This window comes from Dreissena polymorpha, chromosome 13, assembly GCF_020536995.1.
Source record: "Dreissena polymorpha isolate Duluth1 chromosome 13, UMN_Dpol_1.0, whole genome shotgun sequence".
Taxonomy (NCBI): Eukaryota; Metazoa; Mollusca; class Bivalvia; order Myida; family Dreissenidae; genus Dreissena; species Dreissena polymorpha.
This window is the reverse complement of record NC_068367.1, coordinates 16,992,955-17,008,637: the sequence shown is the minus strand read 5'-3', so window position 1 is coordinate 17,008,637 and position 15,683 is coordinate 16,992,955. Positions and strand designations below refer to the sequence as shown.

General features: G+C 35.6%; 2 protein-coding genes across 10 annotated transcripts in view; both read right to left on the bottom strand.

Annotated features, from left to right (window-relative positions):
• LOC127856260 (mucin-5AC-like) overlaps positions 1-5,973 on the bottom strand; it is a 39,590-nt gene extending 33,617 nt beyond the window's left edge. For 2 of the 4 annotated variants that reach the window (XM_052392364.1, XM_052392363.1), the window contains exons 1-4: positions 5,829-5,973; positions 5,474-5,518; positions 3,184-3,266; positions 2,837-2,908 (exon numbers count right to left, since the gene is read on the bottom strand). In XM_052392364.1, the coding sequence (XP_052248324.1) occupies positions 2,837-2,908; positions 3,184-3,266; positions 5,474-5,518; positions 5,829-5,901 (273 nt within the window). In that variant the 5' untranslated portion in view covers positions 5,902-5,973. The remainder of the gene's footprint in view (positions 1-2,836; positions 2,909-3,183; positions 3,267-5,473; positions 5,519-5,828) is intronic. The other 2 variants (XM_052392362.1, XM_052392365.1) reach the window with 1 other exon arrangement.
• A 2,949-nt stretch (positions 5,974-8,922) lies between these two features.
• The window catches only part of LOC127856250 (uncharacterized protein C10orf67, mitochondrial-like), a 52,902-nt gene continuing 46,141 nt past the window's right edge, over positions 8,923-15,683 (bottom strand). For 5 of the 6 annotated variants that reach the window (XM_052392348.1, XM_052392344.1, XM_052392342.1 and 2 more), the window contains 4 exons: positions 14,631-14,693; positions 14,248-14,380; positions 13,099-13,174; positions 8,923-9,559 (listed from right to left, as the gene is read on the bottom strand). In XM_052392348.1, coding sequence (XP_052248308.1) covers positions 9,478-9,559; positions 13,099-13,174; positions 14,248-14,380; positions 14,631-14,693 — 354 coding nt within the window. In that variant the 3' untranslated portion in view covers positions 8,923-9,477. Of the gene's footprint in view, positions 9,560-11,771; positions 11,799-13,098; positions 13,175-14,247; positions 14,381-14,630; positions 14,694-15,683 lie in introns of all 6 variants that reach the window. The other variant, XM_052392346.1, reaches the window with a different exon arrangement.

Sequence of the window (15,683 nt, the reverse complement as noted above, 5' to 3'; positions counted from 1 at the left end):
AGGTTCTCATTTGAAAACCTAGGTTCTCATGAGAACCTAGGTTCTCATTCTGAGAACCTAGGTTTTCATTGTGAGAACCTAGGTTCTCATGAGAAACCTAGTTTCTTGGGATTATGCGTCGAACCGCTTGCCATAGCTTGCCATATCCGTGGTTTTCATTTGGGAACCATAGGTTCTCTGAGAACCTAGGTTCTCATTATGAGAACCTAGGTTTTCAGAAAACCTAGGTTCTCATGAGAACCTAGGTTCTCATTATGAGAACCAAGGTTCTCATAGAACCCAGGTTCTCATGAGAACCTAGGTTCTTTGAAAACCTAGGTTCTCTGAAAACCTAGGTTCTCTGAGAACCTAGGTTCTCAGAGAACCTAGGTTTTCAGAATTACGCGTCGGACGGCGTAAACTTGCTCGTTTGGAATACGGGACACATATTATTCAGGGCGCAGGATCAATGGGGTTCACATATGATTACACACGGGCTGGACAGAATGAAAACACGCCGTTAAGAACTTTATTTTTGCAGATATCTCAAGCTATTGAAATATGTTTGCAAAGTCTTTAGCGCATAAGTTTTTCTTGCAGTGTTGCCGATATCTTACTATCGAATAATACATTATTACACATAATCAATATAGATAAAACTTGTATTTTATACCATAATGATTGCTTCCTACATGTAGGTCACAGTCATACTTAAAATAGAAAACTGTACCGTACAGTCGTTTGAGGCCCGAACAAGGGAATTGAATATTTGAAACTCATTTAATGCTGTAACAATATATTATGTAACGATTGATCTGAATTTTTAGTCTCAAAATAATATTTACAATCAAAGATGTATTTCATAAACAGTTCAATTTTTTATTAACGTGTTCAGACCAATGTCGACCGATTACTTTACTAATTTCATTCCTAAATAACACCCATGCACGGAAACATGAACAAGAGGCGGTCACTGACGGCTAATGCCTGTGATCACAAATATTCAACAGATAAGTTTCGTAGAATATTACTGAGCATTGTCTGAACATTGTTCAGAAAATGCTCTTGGGGAGAAACATTCACGGTTTCACGCCTATTTCTATTCATGTTACACATATTCCGCCAGCGTGTACCAAGCAATGGGAGACAACTGGAGGTTAATTATGGCACGCGGTTCGACGCATAATCCCAAGAAACTAGGTTTCTCAGAGAACCTAGGTTCTCATGAGAACCTAGGTTATTGAAATCCCAAGAAACCAGGTTTCTCACGAGAACCTAGGTTCTCATGAAAACCTAGGTTTTCATGAGAACCAAGGTTTATGAAATCCCAAGAAACCATGTTTCTCATGAGAACCTAGGTTCTCATGAGAACCTAGGTTTTCATGAGAACCTAGGTTCTCATTTGAAAACCTTGGTTTACGCTTGAGAACCTAGGTTCTCATGAGAAACTAGGTTTTTCATGAGAACCTAGGTTCTCATAGACACATAGAACTTAGGTTCTCATGAGAACCTAGGTTCTCATTCTGAGAACTTTAGTTCTCGTTTGGTATCCTATGTTTTCAAAAGAACCTAGGTTCTCATTTGAAAACCTAGGTTCTCATGAGAACCTAGGTTCTCATTCTGAGAACCTAGGTTCTCATTCTGAGAACCTAGGTTCTCATGAGAAACCTAGTTTCTTGGGATTATGCGTCGAACCGCTTGCCATAACGTCACTACGTTATTGTCAGTAAGACAGGTGTGTACACAATGACTAAGTAGCACAATGCTTTTCGCAGAAAACTCGATTTAAAACGAAGTTGGAATCGCAATTAAGAAAGCTTGATAAAATAAGTTTTTGCATATAAAACACAAAAACTTAATCACACTTCGGTTACGCATTATACCGCCATATCAAACGGTGTTACTGAGTGTGTTTTTTTTTCTAAAAAAACGCACAGGCAGCAGTATCATAAATTTGCCCCTCCCCCCCCCCCGGGACCCTAACCCCCCCCCCCCCACCCCCCGAGCTTACCCCAGGGGTTCCAGATTGTTAAATGTACACCTATTGTGTATGGTTTGACTTTTCAACAACGAATATTGACAAAAATACACAGTTTGAAAAAATAACCCTCGTATAGGTATTGTATATACACAAGGTATGAAACGCACTATATGCCTATTGCTGAAAGATTGTGGAACACTGGACGTGACCTTTTTCATCGAAAACACACATGTTCCCATGCAGTTGCCGACAAAATCCAACTGGATTCGTTAAAAGACAGTAAAAGCAACGAGATTACACTACTAACCGATCTCATGCTCGGCTAATAACTTTAATATTCAATTAAATTCGACTTTCTCGCTACATGTCTGTGTTTTGTTGTCATAACCAACCAGATGACGCGTTATAAAATTAAAATGGTGTACATGTGTAGATGAAACACCGAGTGACATATAGCGAGAAAGTCAAATTTAATTGAATATTAAAGTTATTAGCCGAGCAGGAGATCGGTTAGTTGTGTAATCACGTTGCTTTTACTGTCTTTTAACGAATCCAGTTGGACTGCAACTGCATGGGAACATGTGTGTTTTCGATGAAAAAGGTCATGTCCAGTGTTCCACAATCTTTCAGCAATAGGCATATAGTGCGTTTCATACCTTGTGTATATATAATACCTATACGAGGGTTATTTTTTCAAACTGTGTATTTTTGTCAATATTCGTTGTTGAAAAGTCAAACCATACACAATAGGTGTACATTTAACAATCTGGAACCCCTGGGGTAAGCTCGGGGGGGGGGGGGGAGGGTCCCGGGGGGGGGGCAAATTTATGGTACTGCTGCCTGTGTAAAAACGAACATTACACACGTTCTACTTACGTTCGTGTCCACACAGCCCAGCTTATATAATAAGTCGCCGTCAGTTGATACAAATGTCTCGATGCCGCATTTCTACAATAAAGCAACTGTATCGAGATGTTTCAATAACGTTACATTTTAAATCACATTTACTCTCTGATATAGACATTCTAAGATTCTATTTAAATTCAATGTATGATATTCACATATGAGATGATGCATGCATATTTTGCGATGTATATGAACACCATCTCCTTCGAAACAAGTATTTAGTTTATCACATTACGTGTCACATTTTCCTTATGAAACATTATTTATTCTCTATTTTATTATATTCAACACAAAAAAACAGATAATAAATGCACAACCTCTCCCACAGAACACGTTGTCACGTGTTTACAAAATCTGGGATGCGCCGCGTCAGGACAGTTCAAGCAAACCAGACTCTGCACTAAAATACAGAACATGATGACTGTATCAATCACATATCAGTGATATAGACGACGTTGAGAGCATGACTGCATCAATCACATATCAGTGATATAGACGACATTGTGGACATACGCACAAGGCACGAGGTGTAATTATTTCATACTCAACAATAATTTATAGAAAAAAGTTATGGGCGTATACTAAAAGAACAAACATCAAGACTCAAATAAACGTACTACAGTTTTAGTCAGTTACAAATCTTTATCATGATTAAAATAATAGTTTAGCAATACTATCAGTTACAAATCTTTATCATGATTTAAATAAAAGTTTAGCGATGTTATACATCTGAACATGTAAATGGAATTAGGGCCGGCTCAGGGCTACGTAAATATAGGATCTGGCACGAGTTGTCATATCATACCATATTTTATTAAACGAGTTCAGGAATTTTGTTAGTAAGCGAGCCTTAGGCGAGCTTACTAACGAATTTCCTGGACGAGTTTAATAAAATATGGTATGCTATGACAACGAGTGTCAGATCTTTTTTATCACATGCTTTTAAATTAGCAAATTGAATAAATATTTACGCAAACATAATGATAAAATCCCGAATGTTGTTTACATTTCGTGACGTCATTTGACGTTACAATGTCATTTCAGCAAAATAACAAAATGCGATTGGTCAATAAACGAAAACTAAGCCAATGAAAATGCTTAAAAATGTTGTATTACACATGTGTAATATATAAAGAATATTACGCTAGTCAATTGTTCCAAGAGTTTGTATCACTCAAGTGGCTTGTGTGATGACGTATCACACGAGAGGCGGAGCCTCGAGTGTGATGCCTAAAAGCACAAGCCACGAGAGTGAAACAAACTCTTGGAACAATTGACTAGCGTAATATTTCTTTTATTATATACAACAACTAACAAAAACAGTTAACAATTGTTAACATTCGAACCGGGAAAACACAGGTTTCTGACACGCTTACCTTAATGCCATCGTTAATCCAATGTTTATAACAATTAAGTTGACAACTTTAAACCGATGTTTATAACAAAAACGTTGAAACAATATGCACTTCCACTTTTTCTTTGTCTTTATCGAAACTAAGTTAAAACCACACTATTTTATTGTATTCCTATCGAAATATACATTGATTGATACAACATGTATTTTGTTAAAAGCATTAAACAGGTATAGAATAATAAAAAATATGTAATGGTTGTATTACATTGGAAACAGGGTATAGCATGTGATAAATAATAGTATGAAATTATTCCACTGAAAACTTCTTAAAGCACATTTCTCGAACGATGGTTAAATATACAGCTTAAAACAATATATTTCATGGTAAAAAACAAAATAAGCTGTGGAAAAGTTACTTGTAAATAGTATTAATGATATATATCCCAAACAACATAAATAAAGCTACACCTTTTAAGGTATGCATACATTTGCATCAGATTCGTTTAGAATTGACTTGAAAATATAAATAAAAGGCCTCACAAATATTCAATGCCTTTTAAAAACCATATTGTACAAGATTTTACTTGTTGTTCTCGTTTGATGTTTACATATAGGGTTGCAGATCTTTATTTCTTCGATTCCTATAACATATAATTTGTTAAGATAACACGTATGTTAAGCGTTGCGGGGCAACAAACAACGCCCTCGTTGTTTAATAATCACCTGTAAATAGCGAAAATATGGAACGTTTTTGAATCAAAAATTAAAACGCAAAAATGTTCAGTTGACATTTAAACTTTATTTCATGTAATATTCTGTTTTAATGTTATTACTTGTTGTGCTTTTATGGAAACAAATTACAATACACTATTTTGGATATTTATAACGATCGGCGAATATGAAGAAATTTGAAACATTATACAGACTTTAACAGATTGTACATGACTAAACACGAAGCGCTGCTGATTATTGTTCGTTTTATTCCATTATATGGTACAAAGATAACTTTATATGTTGTTATTTCCATTTAGGCTGTTTTATATCACGCGCCTAATTCCACCAGGCTCCATAAGGTTACATGCACGATGACGAATCCTCTCACTTATTGTCGTTGACATGTTTTTAAAAAATGTCGTAGTTGTCATTATACTCCAACTAAAATAGATTTTAATAGAGTTCAGCAAGCGTTAAACGGTGAAAACATTATCGTATAACACCAAAAAGACAAAACTACATGTTTTTCTAAAACGTACCTGTCGCAAGACACGCCAGTAGTACTACTGCCCCAACAATAGGCACTGCAAGAGTCCATGTAGCACACAATTATTGCATCACCGATCATGTTCGTTAACAAATAAAAAATATGAAGAGTACATTTCTTATCAGCTTTACAATTGCTTTTAAATAATAAGTACAAATAACAACTATGATATTTCGGTGGCTATTTTCGATTATTAGATGAACGTATTTAAGAGGTACAATATTTCTTACATGTTAATGTAACATGACATTATTTCAGATATCGATGCGTTTTATATGAAACAAGTTTAATCTGTTCGAAAGAAAGCACGCAAAGTGAGCATTGTTTTACAAAATAAGACTGCGTACCTTTCATATTTCCTATGGCTTGCACAATCGATATCTCAACATGGTTAAAATCTATGACAATCCGACAATTCATGAATGCCAAATTTTATCTATGGACAGTTTGTTGAAAGGCATCGCGAACAATTGAACTCAATTGAGATAATTAAATTAAGTTTGGGAAACTATGTCAAAAAGGACCAGTCAATGAACTTATGTCGATAATATAACCGTCAGTGTATTCAGCAAGCACTGAGAATGAAGCAGTAATATGTTTCCACTAAGCACTGAGAATGAAGCAGTAATATGTTTCCACTAACACACTGAGAATGAAGCAGTAATATGTTTCCACTAAGCACTGAGAATGAAGCAGTAATATGTTTCCACTAACACACTGAGAATGAAGCAGTAATATGTTTCCACTAAGCACTGAGAATGAAGCAGTAATATGTTTCCACTAACACACTGAGAATGAAGCAGTAATATGTTTCCACTAAGCACTGAGAATGAAGCAGTAATATGTTTCCACTAACACACTGAGAATGAAGCAGTAATATGTTTCCACTAAGCACTGAGAATGAAGCAGTAATATGTTTCCACTAACACACTGAGAATGAAGCAGTAATATGTTTCCACTAACACACTGAGAATGAAGCAGTAATATGTTTCCACTAAGCACTGAGAATGAAGCAGTAATATGTTTCCACTAACATCGCCAAAAAAAGGGTAGATTATGTTGTGTAGCCTTTTTTGTCCTTACTTTGTTCCTAATTTTATAAGGGTGAGCAATGAATTGATTTGTTTTTCAAATCTTAATGTAACATTCTTTTGTTAAGTTAGATTATGCTTTAACGTTTGATTTTGCTTGATAAATATGATACTTAAGTTGCACTTTCGTTTCTGGTGTTTTATGTAGAAGCAACACATATATTCGAATATTGAAACACTCACTCGGGAACGTGATTCATTTTCTTGCTAACGATATCCCGAATCTTTAATGTAGTCTTCTTTCGAGTAGCAAAACGGCTGATAAATGCGCCAACCAAAGGGACACAATTTATTCGAGGTGGGTATTCCGTTTGCTGTAAGAAACAAGACGGTTGCGTGAGCTGGGTGCGGGATCACGTGACTTTTAACTTTTTTGATGTATACACGACGGTAAGTGGAGCTTTATTTCAAATAACTTTTTAAAATTATTTTTCTAAAGAAATTCAACTAGTGCATAAAAGACAGATTTGTATGCTGCTTATGGCAATGTAAAAAACAGGAGTTCTTGTTAAAAAATTCGATATCTTATGCATTCGTTATACAAGGTAATTTTAACGCAACGAGGAATTTTGTCAACGATTTCAGACGTATTCAAGAATGTATTTTTATACCTTAAAATATCTGCAAAAACTCCAAGAAAAACTGTCTTTTATGAACTAAAGATTTTTGCAAATGTATTTCAATAATTTGAGATTTTTGCAAAAACAAATTCTTAACGGTGTGTTTACATTCTGTTCAGCCCGTGTGTTAAACACGGAAAACCCCGTTGATTCTGCATCCTGGTGACCATTTACGAACATAATTGTGTCCAAAGGACAAACATATCTCCGTTTATATGGAGCCTTGTTTTGATGTGTGCATTTTAATTCATTATTGTTTTTACGAATAACTTTTACGTGAATGGCGTGTTTTTTTTCAGGTCTGACGTGGATTTCATTCAAGTCAAAAGGATAAGAACACTTGACTATTTATGTAAATATCATTTCACGCCCCATATGTTCTTTCCGCAGTCCGCACAGGCTATACAGGGACGACACTTTCCGCTTTTATGGCATTTTTTGTTTAAATGAAGTTTCTTCTTAGCAAAAATCCAATATAGGCGGAAAGTGTCGTCCCTGATTAGCCTATGCGAACTGCACAGGCTAATCTGGACGACAGTTTACGCACATGCATTATGCCCAGTTTTTCCAGAACACGACCCATATATGTAAGCTAGACAATTGGTAAAATACTTTCGAAATCATACACGAGTGCGGACAATCTTGCTGTGGGATAAAATAATAGTTATAAAGGCTGAGCATGTCACCTAGTGTCTGAATAAGCGCCGTGGAGGCCCATAGGCAGTGAAACATTTGGGGCCCACGCCATCTTGAAAACAACATAACCAGCAGCACAATACGACTTTGCTAATAATCAATGATTGTCACTTGGTAAGACAATGTCAAGCCTTTAATCGAACATAATATTGATATAAAATAACTGGTTTTCGCAAGTTTTTAAATTAGGCTAAGGTAGTATTTTTTTATTTCGTCAATTTTTTTTATTTTTTATTTAATAGGACTCCTAAACGTCGCGTCGCAGTTGCTTCAGCGGCTAATTAGGTATTCCGGAACTGATGTCACATTTATTGAGTTCTTTATACAATATAACATGTTTAACCCATTTAAGCCTAGTGGACTCTTCCATCCTTCTAAATTGGATCAAGTTGTTTCCAAAGTTCGGGATGTCTAGTATATTTATTTCTATATTTAGAATATTTTTTTTACAGAAATTTCTTTAAGCAAACAGCGCAGACCCTGATGAGACGTCGCAACATGTGGCGTCTCATCTGGGTCTACGCTGTTTGCCAAGGCCTTTTTTTCTAGACGCTAGGCATAAATGCGTTGACATACGCGTGTTGTTTTTGAGAATTTAACAAAAGCGTTGATGCCAAACCTTCGCGCATGCTCTTCAAAATGTTAAGTTTGCAATTCAACATAAAAACACAAAGAAGGGGAACAATTCCAAATCGTTTGAAACTGGCGTTATAACCCATGTACATAATGCCTTATCGCTTCCATATCTCAAATACGCATTCATATTTCAGTTCGGTAGATCCTATTAAAGAAGGTATCTTCTAGAGCGAGAACACGTGAGCGTAAATTCTCATTTACGATACGTTGAGGTTAATACCGCCCTATTAGTAAAGGAATTTGGCAGATGCAAATACACAAATATCCTCTGCTATATTTAGTTTGACATGGCTTTTAAGAGGGGATTTTATTGACTAAAAACTCAAACGCGTCCACACATATGCTGCGATTACATGGCCAATACCGTAAAGATGTAACACACAATATGAAGGAACGTAACATGTTTGACATATTTTTATTCGTAAAATGCATATACAAATAACAACACATACAGAATACATCACGTATTTAATATTCAACATTTATAAATATCAGCAGTAATATTTACATTATCACAGACAAAATAAGATATACTGAATATTTACATATTAACGTCATACATCACAATGTATTTTATATTTTAAATGCATATTATGTTATTTATTGAATTAGAATATACACACAAAGCCATTATAAGCAAACTGTTTCAAACATAATTAAATGATCATTTAGTGCTTACACGTAATAAGACAGTACAAACTATAGTGTTTTTTTTTGGTAAAGCCGATTATTAAAAAAAAGTATTATGACAGTTATTTATTGCATTTAAAATACATAACAGGAATAACACTGATTATAAAGCAAAGGGTACCAAACGCTTTTTTGAGATTATCATAACTTGCAAGTTGAACATGAAATATAAGTCAGATGTATCACGCTCCTTTTGTAAACTGTTTATTTTATATTCCATAAGTAATATTCTAAAAGGATGAACATGCTAATGAAGTAAGTGATTATGAAACATGCGGCACAACAATAACGTGTCCTTTATTGACTGAAATTGGTTTGGTCTGCAGAGAGTTTACAGCTGTGTTTCTGCAAAGAAAGAACAGAAAAGTAGGTGCATAATAGAAACATAAAAACATCAATTTAATGTGTTACCCCCATAAGAGCTCAATTCCTTTAATAAAAGTGAGGGACATACAGAGGAATTTCACAGGCGTTTCCGGAGTTTATCCGTAAATCAACAGCTAAATGTAAGGTTTTATTTCAGAACTAAGAGTGCTAAATAGATGGAATCGTTGCCTAAGACACCTTTATTGCTATCCCTTCATCCAATGATTCAATCTCACTAACTCGTTGACAATTACTAACTAACTTATAAGTGCGCGTTTATGATTATTAGTGAGGCGGTTGAATGCAAGCCACGAGTGATATGTTTGCATTATTGTGAGACCTTATGTTGCCAGTTACATAAGCAGCGTTTACCTACTAAATGAGTGTTAAAGGTAACGAAATATATGATAAACTTGTATTTTAATGTCCTTCAAAGTGACAAAACAAATAAAGCTCAGTGCTGAGGCAGATAAGAGGAAATCAGTGAAAAGGTTGCTAGCAAAAAGCATTAGACAAAGTGTGGCATAGGAAACATACCATAACATTCCAAAGAAGGTTATTTTTAACAAGTGCATTCAACAAATACGCTTAAACGCTCATGAAAAGGTTAGTGAAACTCAACAATGGAAGTTAATATATAATATTCATTTAAAAGCAGTTATGACAAATTCAAATTCATGCGTGGCAGCATAAAGCATTTGTTATTTTACATTCACGTTGTACATAATTTATAATATATAATTTAAGAATAACCTTTGCACTTCTTTAAGAAAAGGTAAGTAGGGTATGTCTTGTTATTTTACATCGTGATCCAAATGATATAAAGGATGCGTTGAAATTAAATATATATGGGTCGCGCTCTGTGAAAATGGGGTTTAATCCATATGCGTCAAGTGTCGTCCTAGATTAGCCTATGCAGTCCGCACAGGCTAATCAGGGACGCCACTTTCCGCTTTTATGGCATTTTTCGTTTAGATGAAGTCTCTTCTTAGCAAAAATGCGGACTTCACAGGCTAATCTGGGACGACACTTTACGCACATGCATTAAACCCCCTTTGCACAGAGCACAGCTCATATAAAAACATACATGCGGATCATGATGACATTCCACATTCTCAAAGGTTTCGATAATCGTACATATATAACACAACAAGATTATGATATTCCAAGCAGTCTTGCAGATTTTGGTCGTGATAGTTTTTTTTAACCAAACATTAACTGCTCAAGTATGCGTTTATAGATAATTTTTCAAAGGCTGACATATTGGTTATGAACGTTAAACTGTTATCGAATATCTGGTATGTTATCTAGAAAAAATCTACATATTATAATCATACTTTACGTCAAAAAATGCACATACGTACCGAAGAGCCTTATATTAAATTCTGTTTTTTAAGAATTTGTTTCCATTCAGGCAAACACTGCGAAACCATAACTTTTACATAAAAACAATTTAACTGTCAGTAATTAGAACTTAGTGTGAAGACCAGCAACGAAAACAATAATACATGTACACATAGAAGAACTCTATATCTAGTAACTACCAGTATAGAAGTGAGTGAAGAACGCTCAGTACAAATGTGAAAACATTGTTTTAGCATAAGGAAACGTAATCGTAGATTAAACCAAAGGAAAATACCGACTTGCAAAACATTCTATCCACGCACCATACATAAATTTCAAAACATTTCAGAGATTTATTGTAAGCTTTTAATATTTCCACATAATATCAATCATGATAATGTTAATAATGATTATACGTCTTGTAAATTAATTATTGCCGCCAAGGAACTGATGTTAATATAGGATTCTGAAAATATACACTCAACCGAATTGGAAAAGATTTTTCAATTACTTTTAGTTCGTTTGCCAATTGAAATAAAGAATACCAAATCAATTCGTAGAATATATTGCAACTTCAGTATGACCGTAACTCTTTCAGTGCTGGAACCGAATTTTGAAGGCCTTTGCAAACAGTTTGGATCCAGAATGTGGCGTCTCATCAGGATCCAAACTGTTTGCTATTCTGATTGTATTCTATGAAAAAAAATCGAAGAAAATGCTAATTTTAGAAATTCAGCAGACAACATTTTATGAGACGACACATTTCCCAGCATGCAAAGGGTTAAAGACATAAATAGTGTGTGCACCAGTCGACAGGAAAATTAGTTTGCCCTACAGACTTTCTTACCAAGACACACGTGCCATATTGTTTAATCTGAATGCGAGAAGAAACAAAAATAACGATGCCATTAGACGCCATTTGCTATAAGGTGGTTAAACGTTATTGGATGCGTTGAAAATTTACATTCACCGAGTCAGTTTAAAAACAAGAAACCGTCGGAGACGGGTGATGCTCCCCAATGTTTTTTTTGTCACAATATTGCACTATATATTCAGATAAAAGGAAACGTCTTGAGGGCACAGTAGTTGGGGACAATATTTTTTTATAGAAAATTTCAAAGGACCATAACTCTGTGAAAAGTCATCCGACCAGAACCCGCTGATAATATGCACATCTCTTCTTGGTAGTGAAGCTTCCCATAAAGTTTCATTGAATTCCGGTCATTACTTGCTGAGAAATAGCCCGGACAAAAATTGTGCACGGACACACGGACGGACAGACGAAGCGGCGACTATATGCTCCCCCCAAAATAAATTTTGGGGTAAATTTTGGGGGAGCATAAACAGATGACCAGAAATAGTAAGACGTGCTTCATAATTCGCTACGTTATTCTTGCTGTTTGTTGGATATTTTATTATATTGCATACTTTCACAAACGAAAATAGTTTAGTTCTGCAATTAAGACAAAGTGAAAATACAACAAATTCTTGCTGGCATTAAAGTAACAACCATTAAATAAACTATTATGCAGAGCGATAACAATAAACGATTTGCAATTTCATGCCATTAATGATAGCGTTTTATTGTGCATTAACACAAGCTCACTTTAGAAAAAATAGCACCAGATTGAGATAATTTCTAAAAATCATGTTATCTATGCAACAATCCGAATTCCAAGACAATTATAAATGGCAAGTAAGAATTCGGTTAGCATTATACAAATGTCAGCCATATTTATGTAGTCTAAACAAATATCCTAAATGTGCGCTTAATAAATTAACAAAACGATTTGCATCAGGTTCAACTTCAGGCAATTGCACCGTATCCAATAGAAGCCTCAAGAACAATCAGTTATGCCATAATATTAGAATTTATGGTTAGCGTAAATAGTGCATCATTTACTGACTAGACGTTTTATGCATTCCTGATAAACATCAAATATTGCAGATAATAAAACGCTAATGCACTCTACTCGCTTGAAGCCAGAATATATTATCCGCCAATGTTCACAGATTCTGAAGGCAAGCTTTTGCTTGTGATTGATGATATTGATATTTCGCTTCTTTAAAGCCCCATTAGCATATTTGAAAAAGGCTTAAAAGAATTAATTTTATGGATCAAGAGTACAAACTGTATAGAAAAGTATACGTAGGTTGTCCCACATTATATTTACCTCTGAGGTCGTTCAGGAAGTGGGACAACATCTGATGGGATGTCTTCTCTATCATTCTCCGACATTATCTGATTCTCTGTAAAATGCAACGTACATTGGAGTTACTATCATCCAGCACTGTATAAAGAATTTATCATGGAATATGATGTGCAATTAATCCCAGACGTAAAAGCCGTCGTTAACCAAGCTTTAAAATTGAATATTGTTTACATTTTAAGGCAAATCCGTGATCAAACAGATTTGGTCAGTAATTAAAAAGAAGTATGCACATTGTGTGGTTCATTTCGGTGGTCTTATATACAAAGGGAATAATCGCGTGACAAACAAGATGGCGACGTTAATGCCGACATATTTATTTTTCGCCGTTGTATATAGTTTATAACCTGTGTTAATTGTTTTAACGCCGCTCACTTTCCAACCATATCAGCAAGAAAGTGATTAGTGTTTATGAGGTTTTCATATTCGCTCTTTATTTCGACTTTACTCTCTGCAAATTTTCTCAGCGGGTGCTGTAATTTTGTGACCCGCTTAGAAATTTTGCAGCAAGTAAACTCGGGATATAGAGCGAATATTAATACAAAATACCGGTAAACGCATCTGTATTCCAAAACAAGAATATCAGTGAAACTGATGGATGCTCCCCGATGATGCGCTTTGTCAATCTATGTGTTAATAACCACCTAAAAAATCTATTATAAGCATCTGTGACCTTGACCTTGACCCCAATGACCTCAAACCTCATAAAAAGGTATAGGCCCATGCAAAGTACCTACATGCCAAATATGAAAGAGATCGGTAAAGTATTGAAGGTGCTATGAGAAACTGTAACAAAAGTGTGACGGAAAAATCTATTATTAGCCTCGGTGACCTTGACCTTGACCCCAGTGACCTCAAACCTCATCAAAAGGTAGAGGTTCATGCAAGGTACCTACATGCCAAATATGAAAGAGATCGGTAAAGTATTGAAGGTGCTATGAGAAACGGTAACAAAAGTGTGACGGAAGGAAGTAAGTACGGAAGGAACTTCAAACTGGCAACTATATGCTCCGCGAAAATTTTCGGGGAGCATAAAAATAATAAATCCGAGGAAACATTTTGTTACGCGACGAGTCAAGTCTGGTTGAGAAAGATTTGTAAAATAAAACAAACCTTCTGCTGAGAAAAGCGCCGTGCCTCGACCGCTTGGTGCCGACACTGTGTACGAAATATAGTCCTTCTCCTGTAGTGCCCCGGGGGTTACCCCTGGCGGAGGTATGCTCTTTCCGTATTTCGGAATATCCGGCTGCAAAAAAATGGTACAGTAAGCAGCATGTGAAATGCTGTCAACGACGGTGAGTTTTGATCAAAGGTAATTTAATGCGAAATATTAAAGCTCCGAAAAACTTCATTTAACAGAAACAGTGTATATCAACACCGATGAAAAAGGTACATACTATGGAATAACAACTGCAAACTGAAAACATGATACAATTTCTGAAAAACAACAACATCAACAACGACAAAACAAAGATCAGACATTATTAAAACATTACCAATGGTCTTTTGGTGGGACTGCCGTGATGCTTGCTTGGTGTAATGCCGATCGGAGCGTCAACCTGGAAACAGTGTGTACAGTCTGTCATTCAGTTGTTTTAAGTCTATCTATTTGAGCTCGATGGGATCAAACGCCAAAGGCTTTCGAGTCCGTTTTTTTTTCTAGTTAGAACCAGTACTTTTTGTTTATGAGGAAAATCTTAAGAACGCCCCAAAAAGTGGGGATCGGACCAGTGACCTATCGGTCGCTAGGCGGACACAATATCCACTTCAACCGACCTTGTACGTAATTTTGTATTCTGAATATGAATCGAAGCTCAAAAGTTCTACCAATACTGTGGTAAGTGTGTAACTTAAGCAATATACACCAAGCACTAATCACACAATATTCTTTATTGATAAAACAAGAGATGTGTTCGTCAGAAACACAATGCCCCCTATTGCGCCTCTTTGCAATTTTTTTTTATTTTTTTACCTTCGACCTTGAAGGATGACCTTGACATTGAACTTCCACCACTCAAAATGTGCAGCTCCATAAGATACACATGCATGCCAAATATCAAGTTGCTTTCTTCAATATTGAAAAAGTTATGGCCAATGTTAAAGTTTTTCGGACGGACAGACGCCATTTATTTGACATTTGACCTTGAAGGATGAATTTAACCTTCACCTTTCACCACTCAAAATGTTCAGCTCCATGAGATACACATGCATGCCAGATATCAAGTTGATATCTTCAATAGTAAAAAAGTTATGGCTAATGTTAAAGTTTTAGGAAGGACGGACACACACCATATATTAAACATTTGACCTTGAAGGATGACCTTGACCTTCACCTTTCACCACTCAAAATGTGCAGCTCCGTGAGATGCACATGAATGCCAAATATCAAGTTGCTATCTTCAATATTGAAAAAGTTATGGCCAATGTTAAAGTTTTCGGACAGACAGACGCCATATATTTGATATTTTACCTTGAAGGATGACCTTGACCTTCACCTTTCACCACTCAAAATGTTCAGCTCCATGAGATACACATGCATGCCAAATATC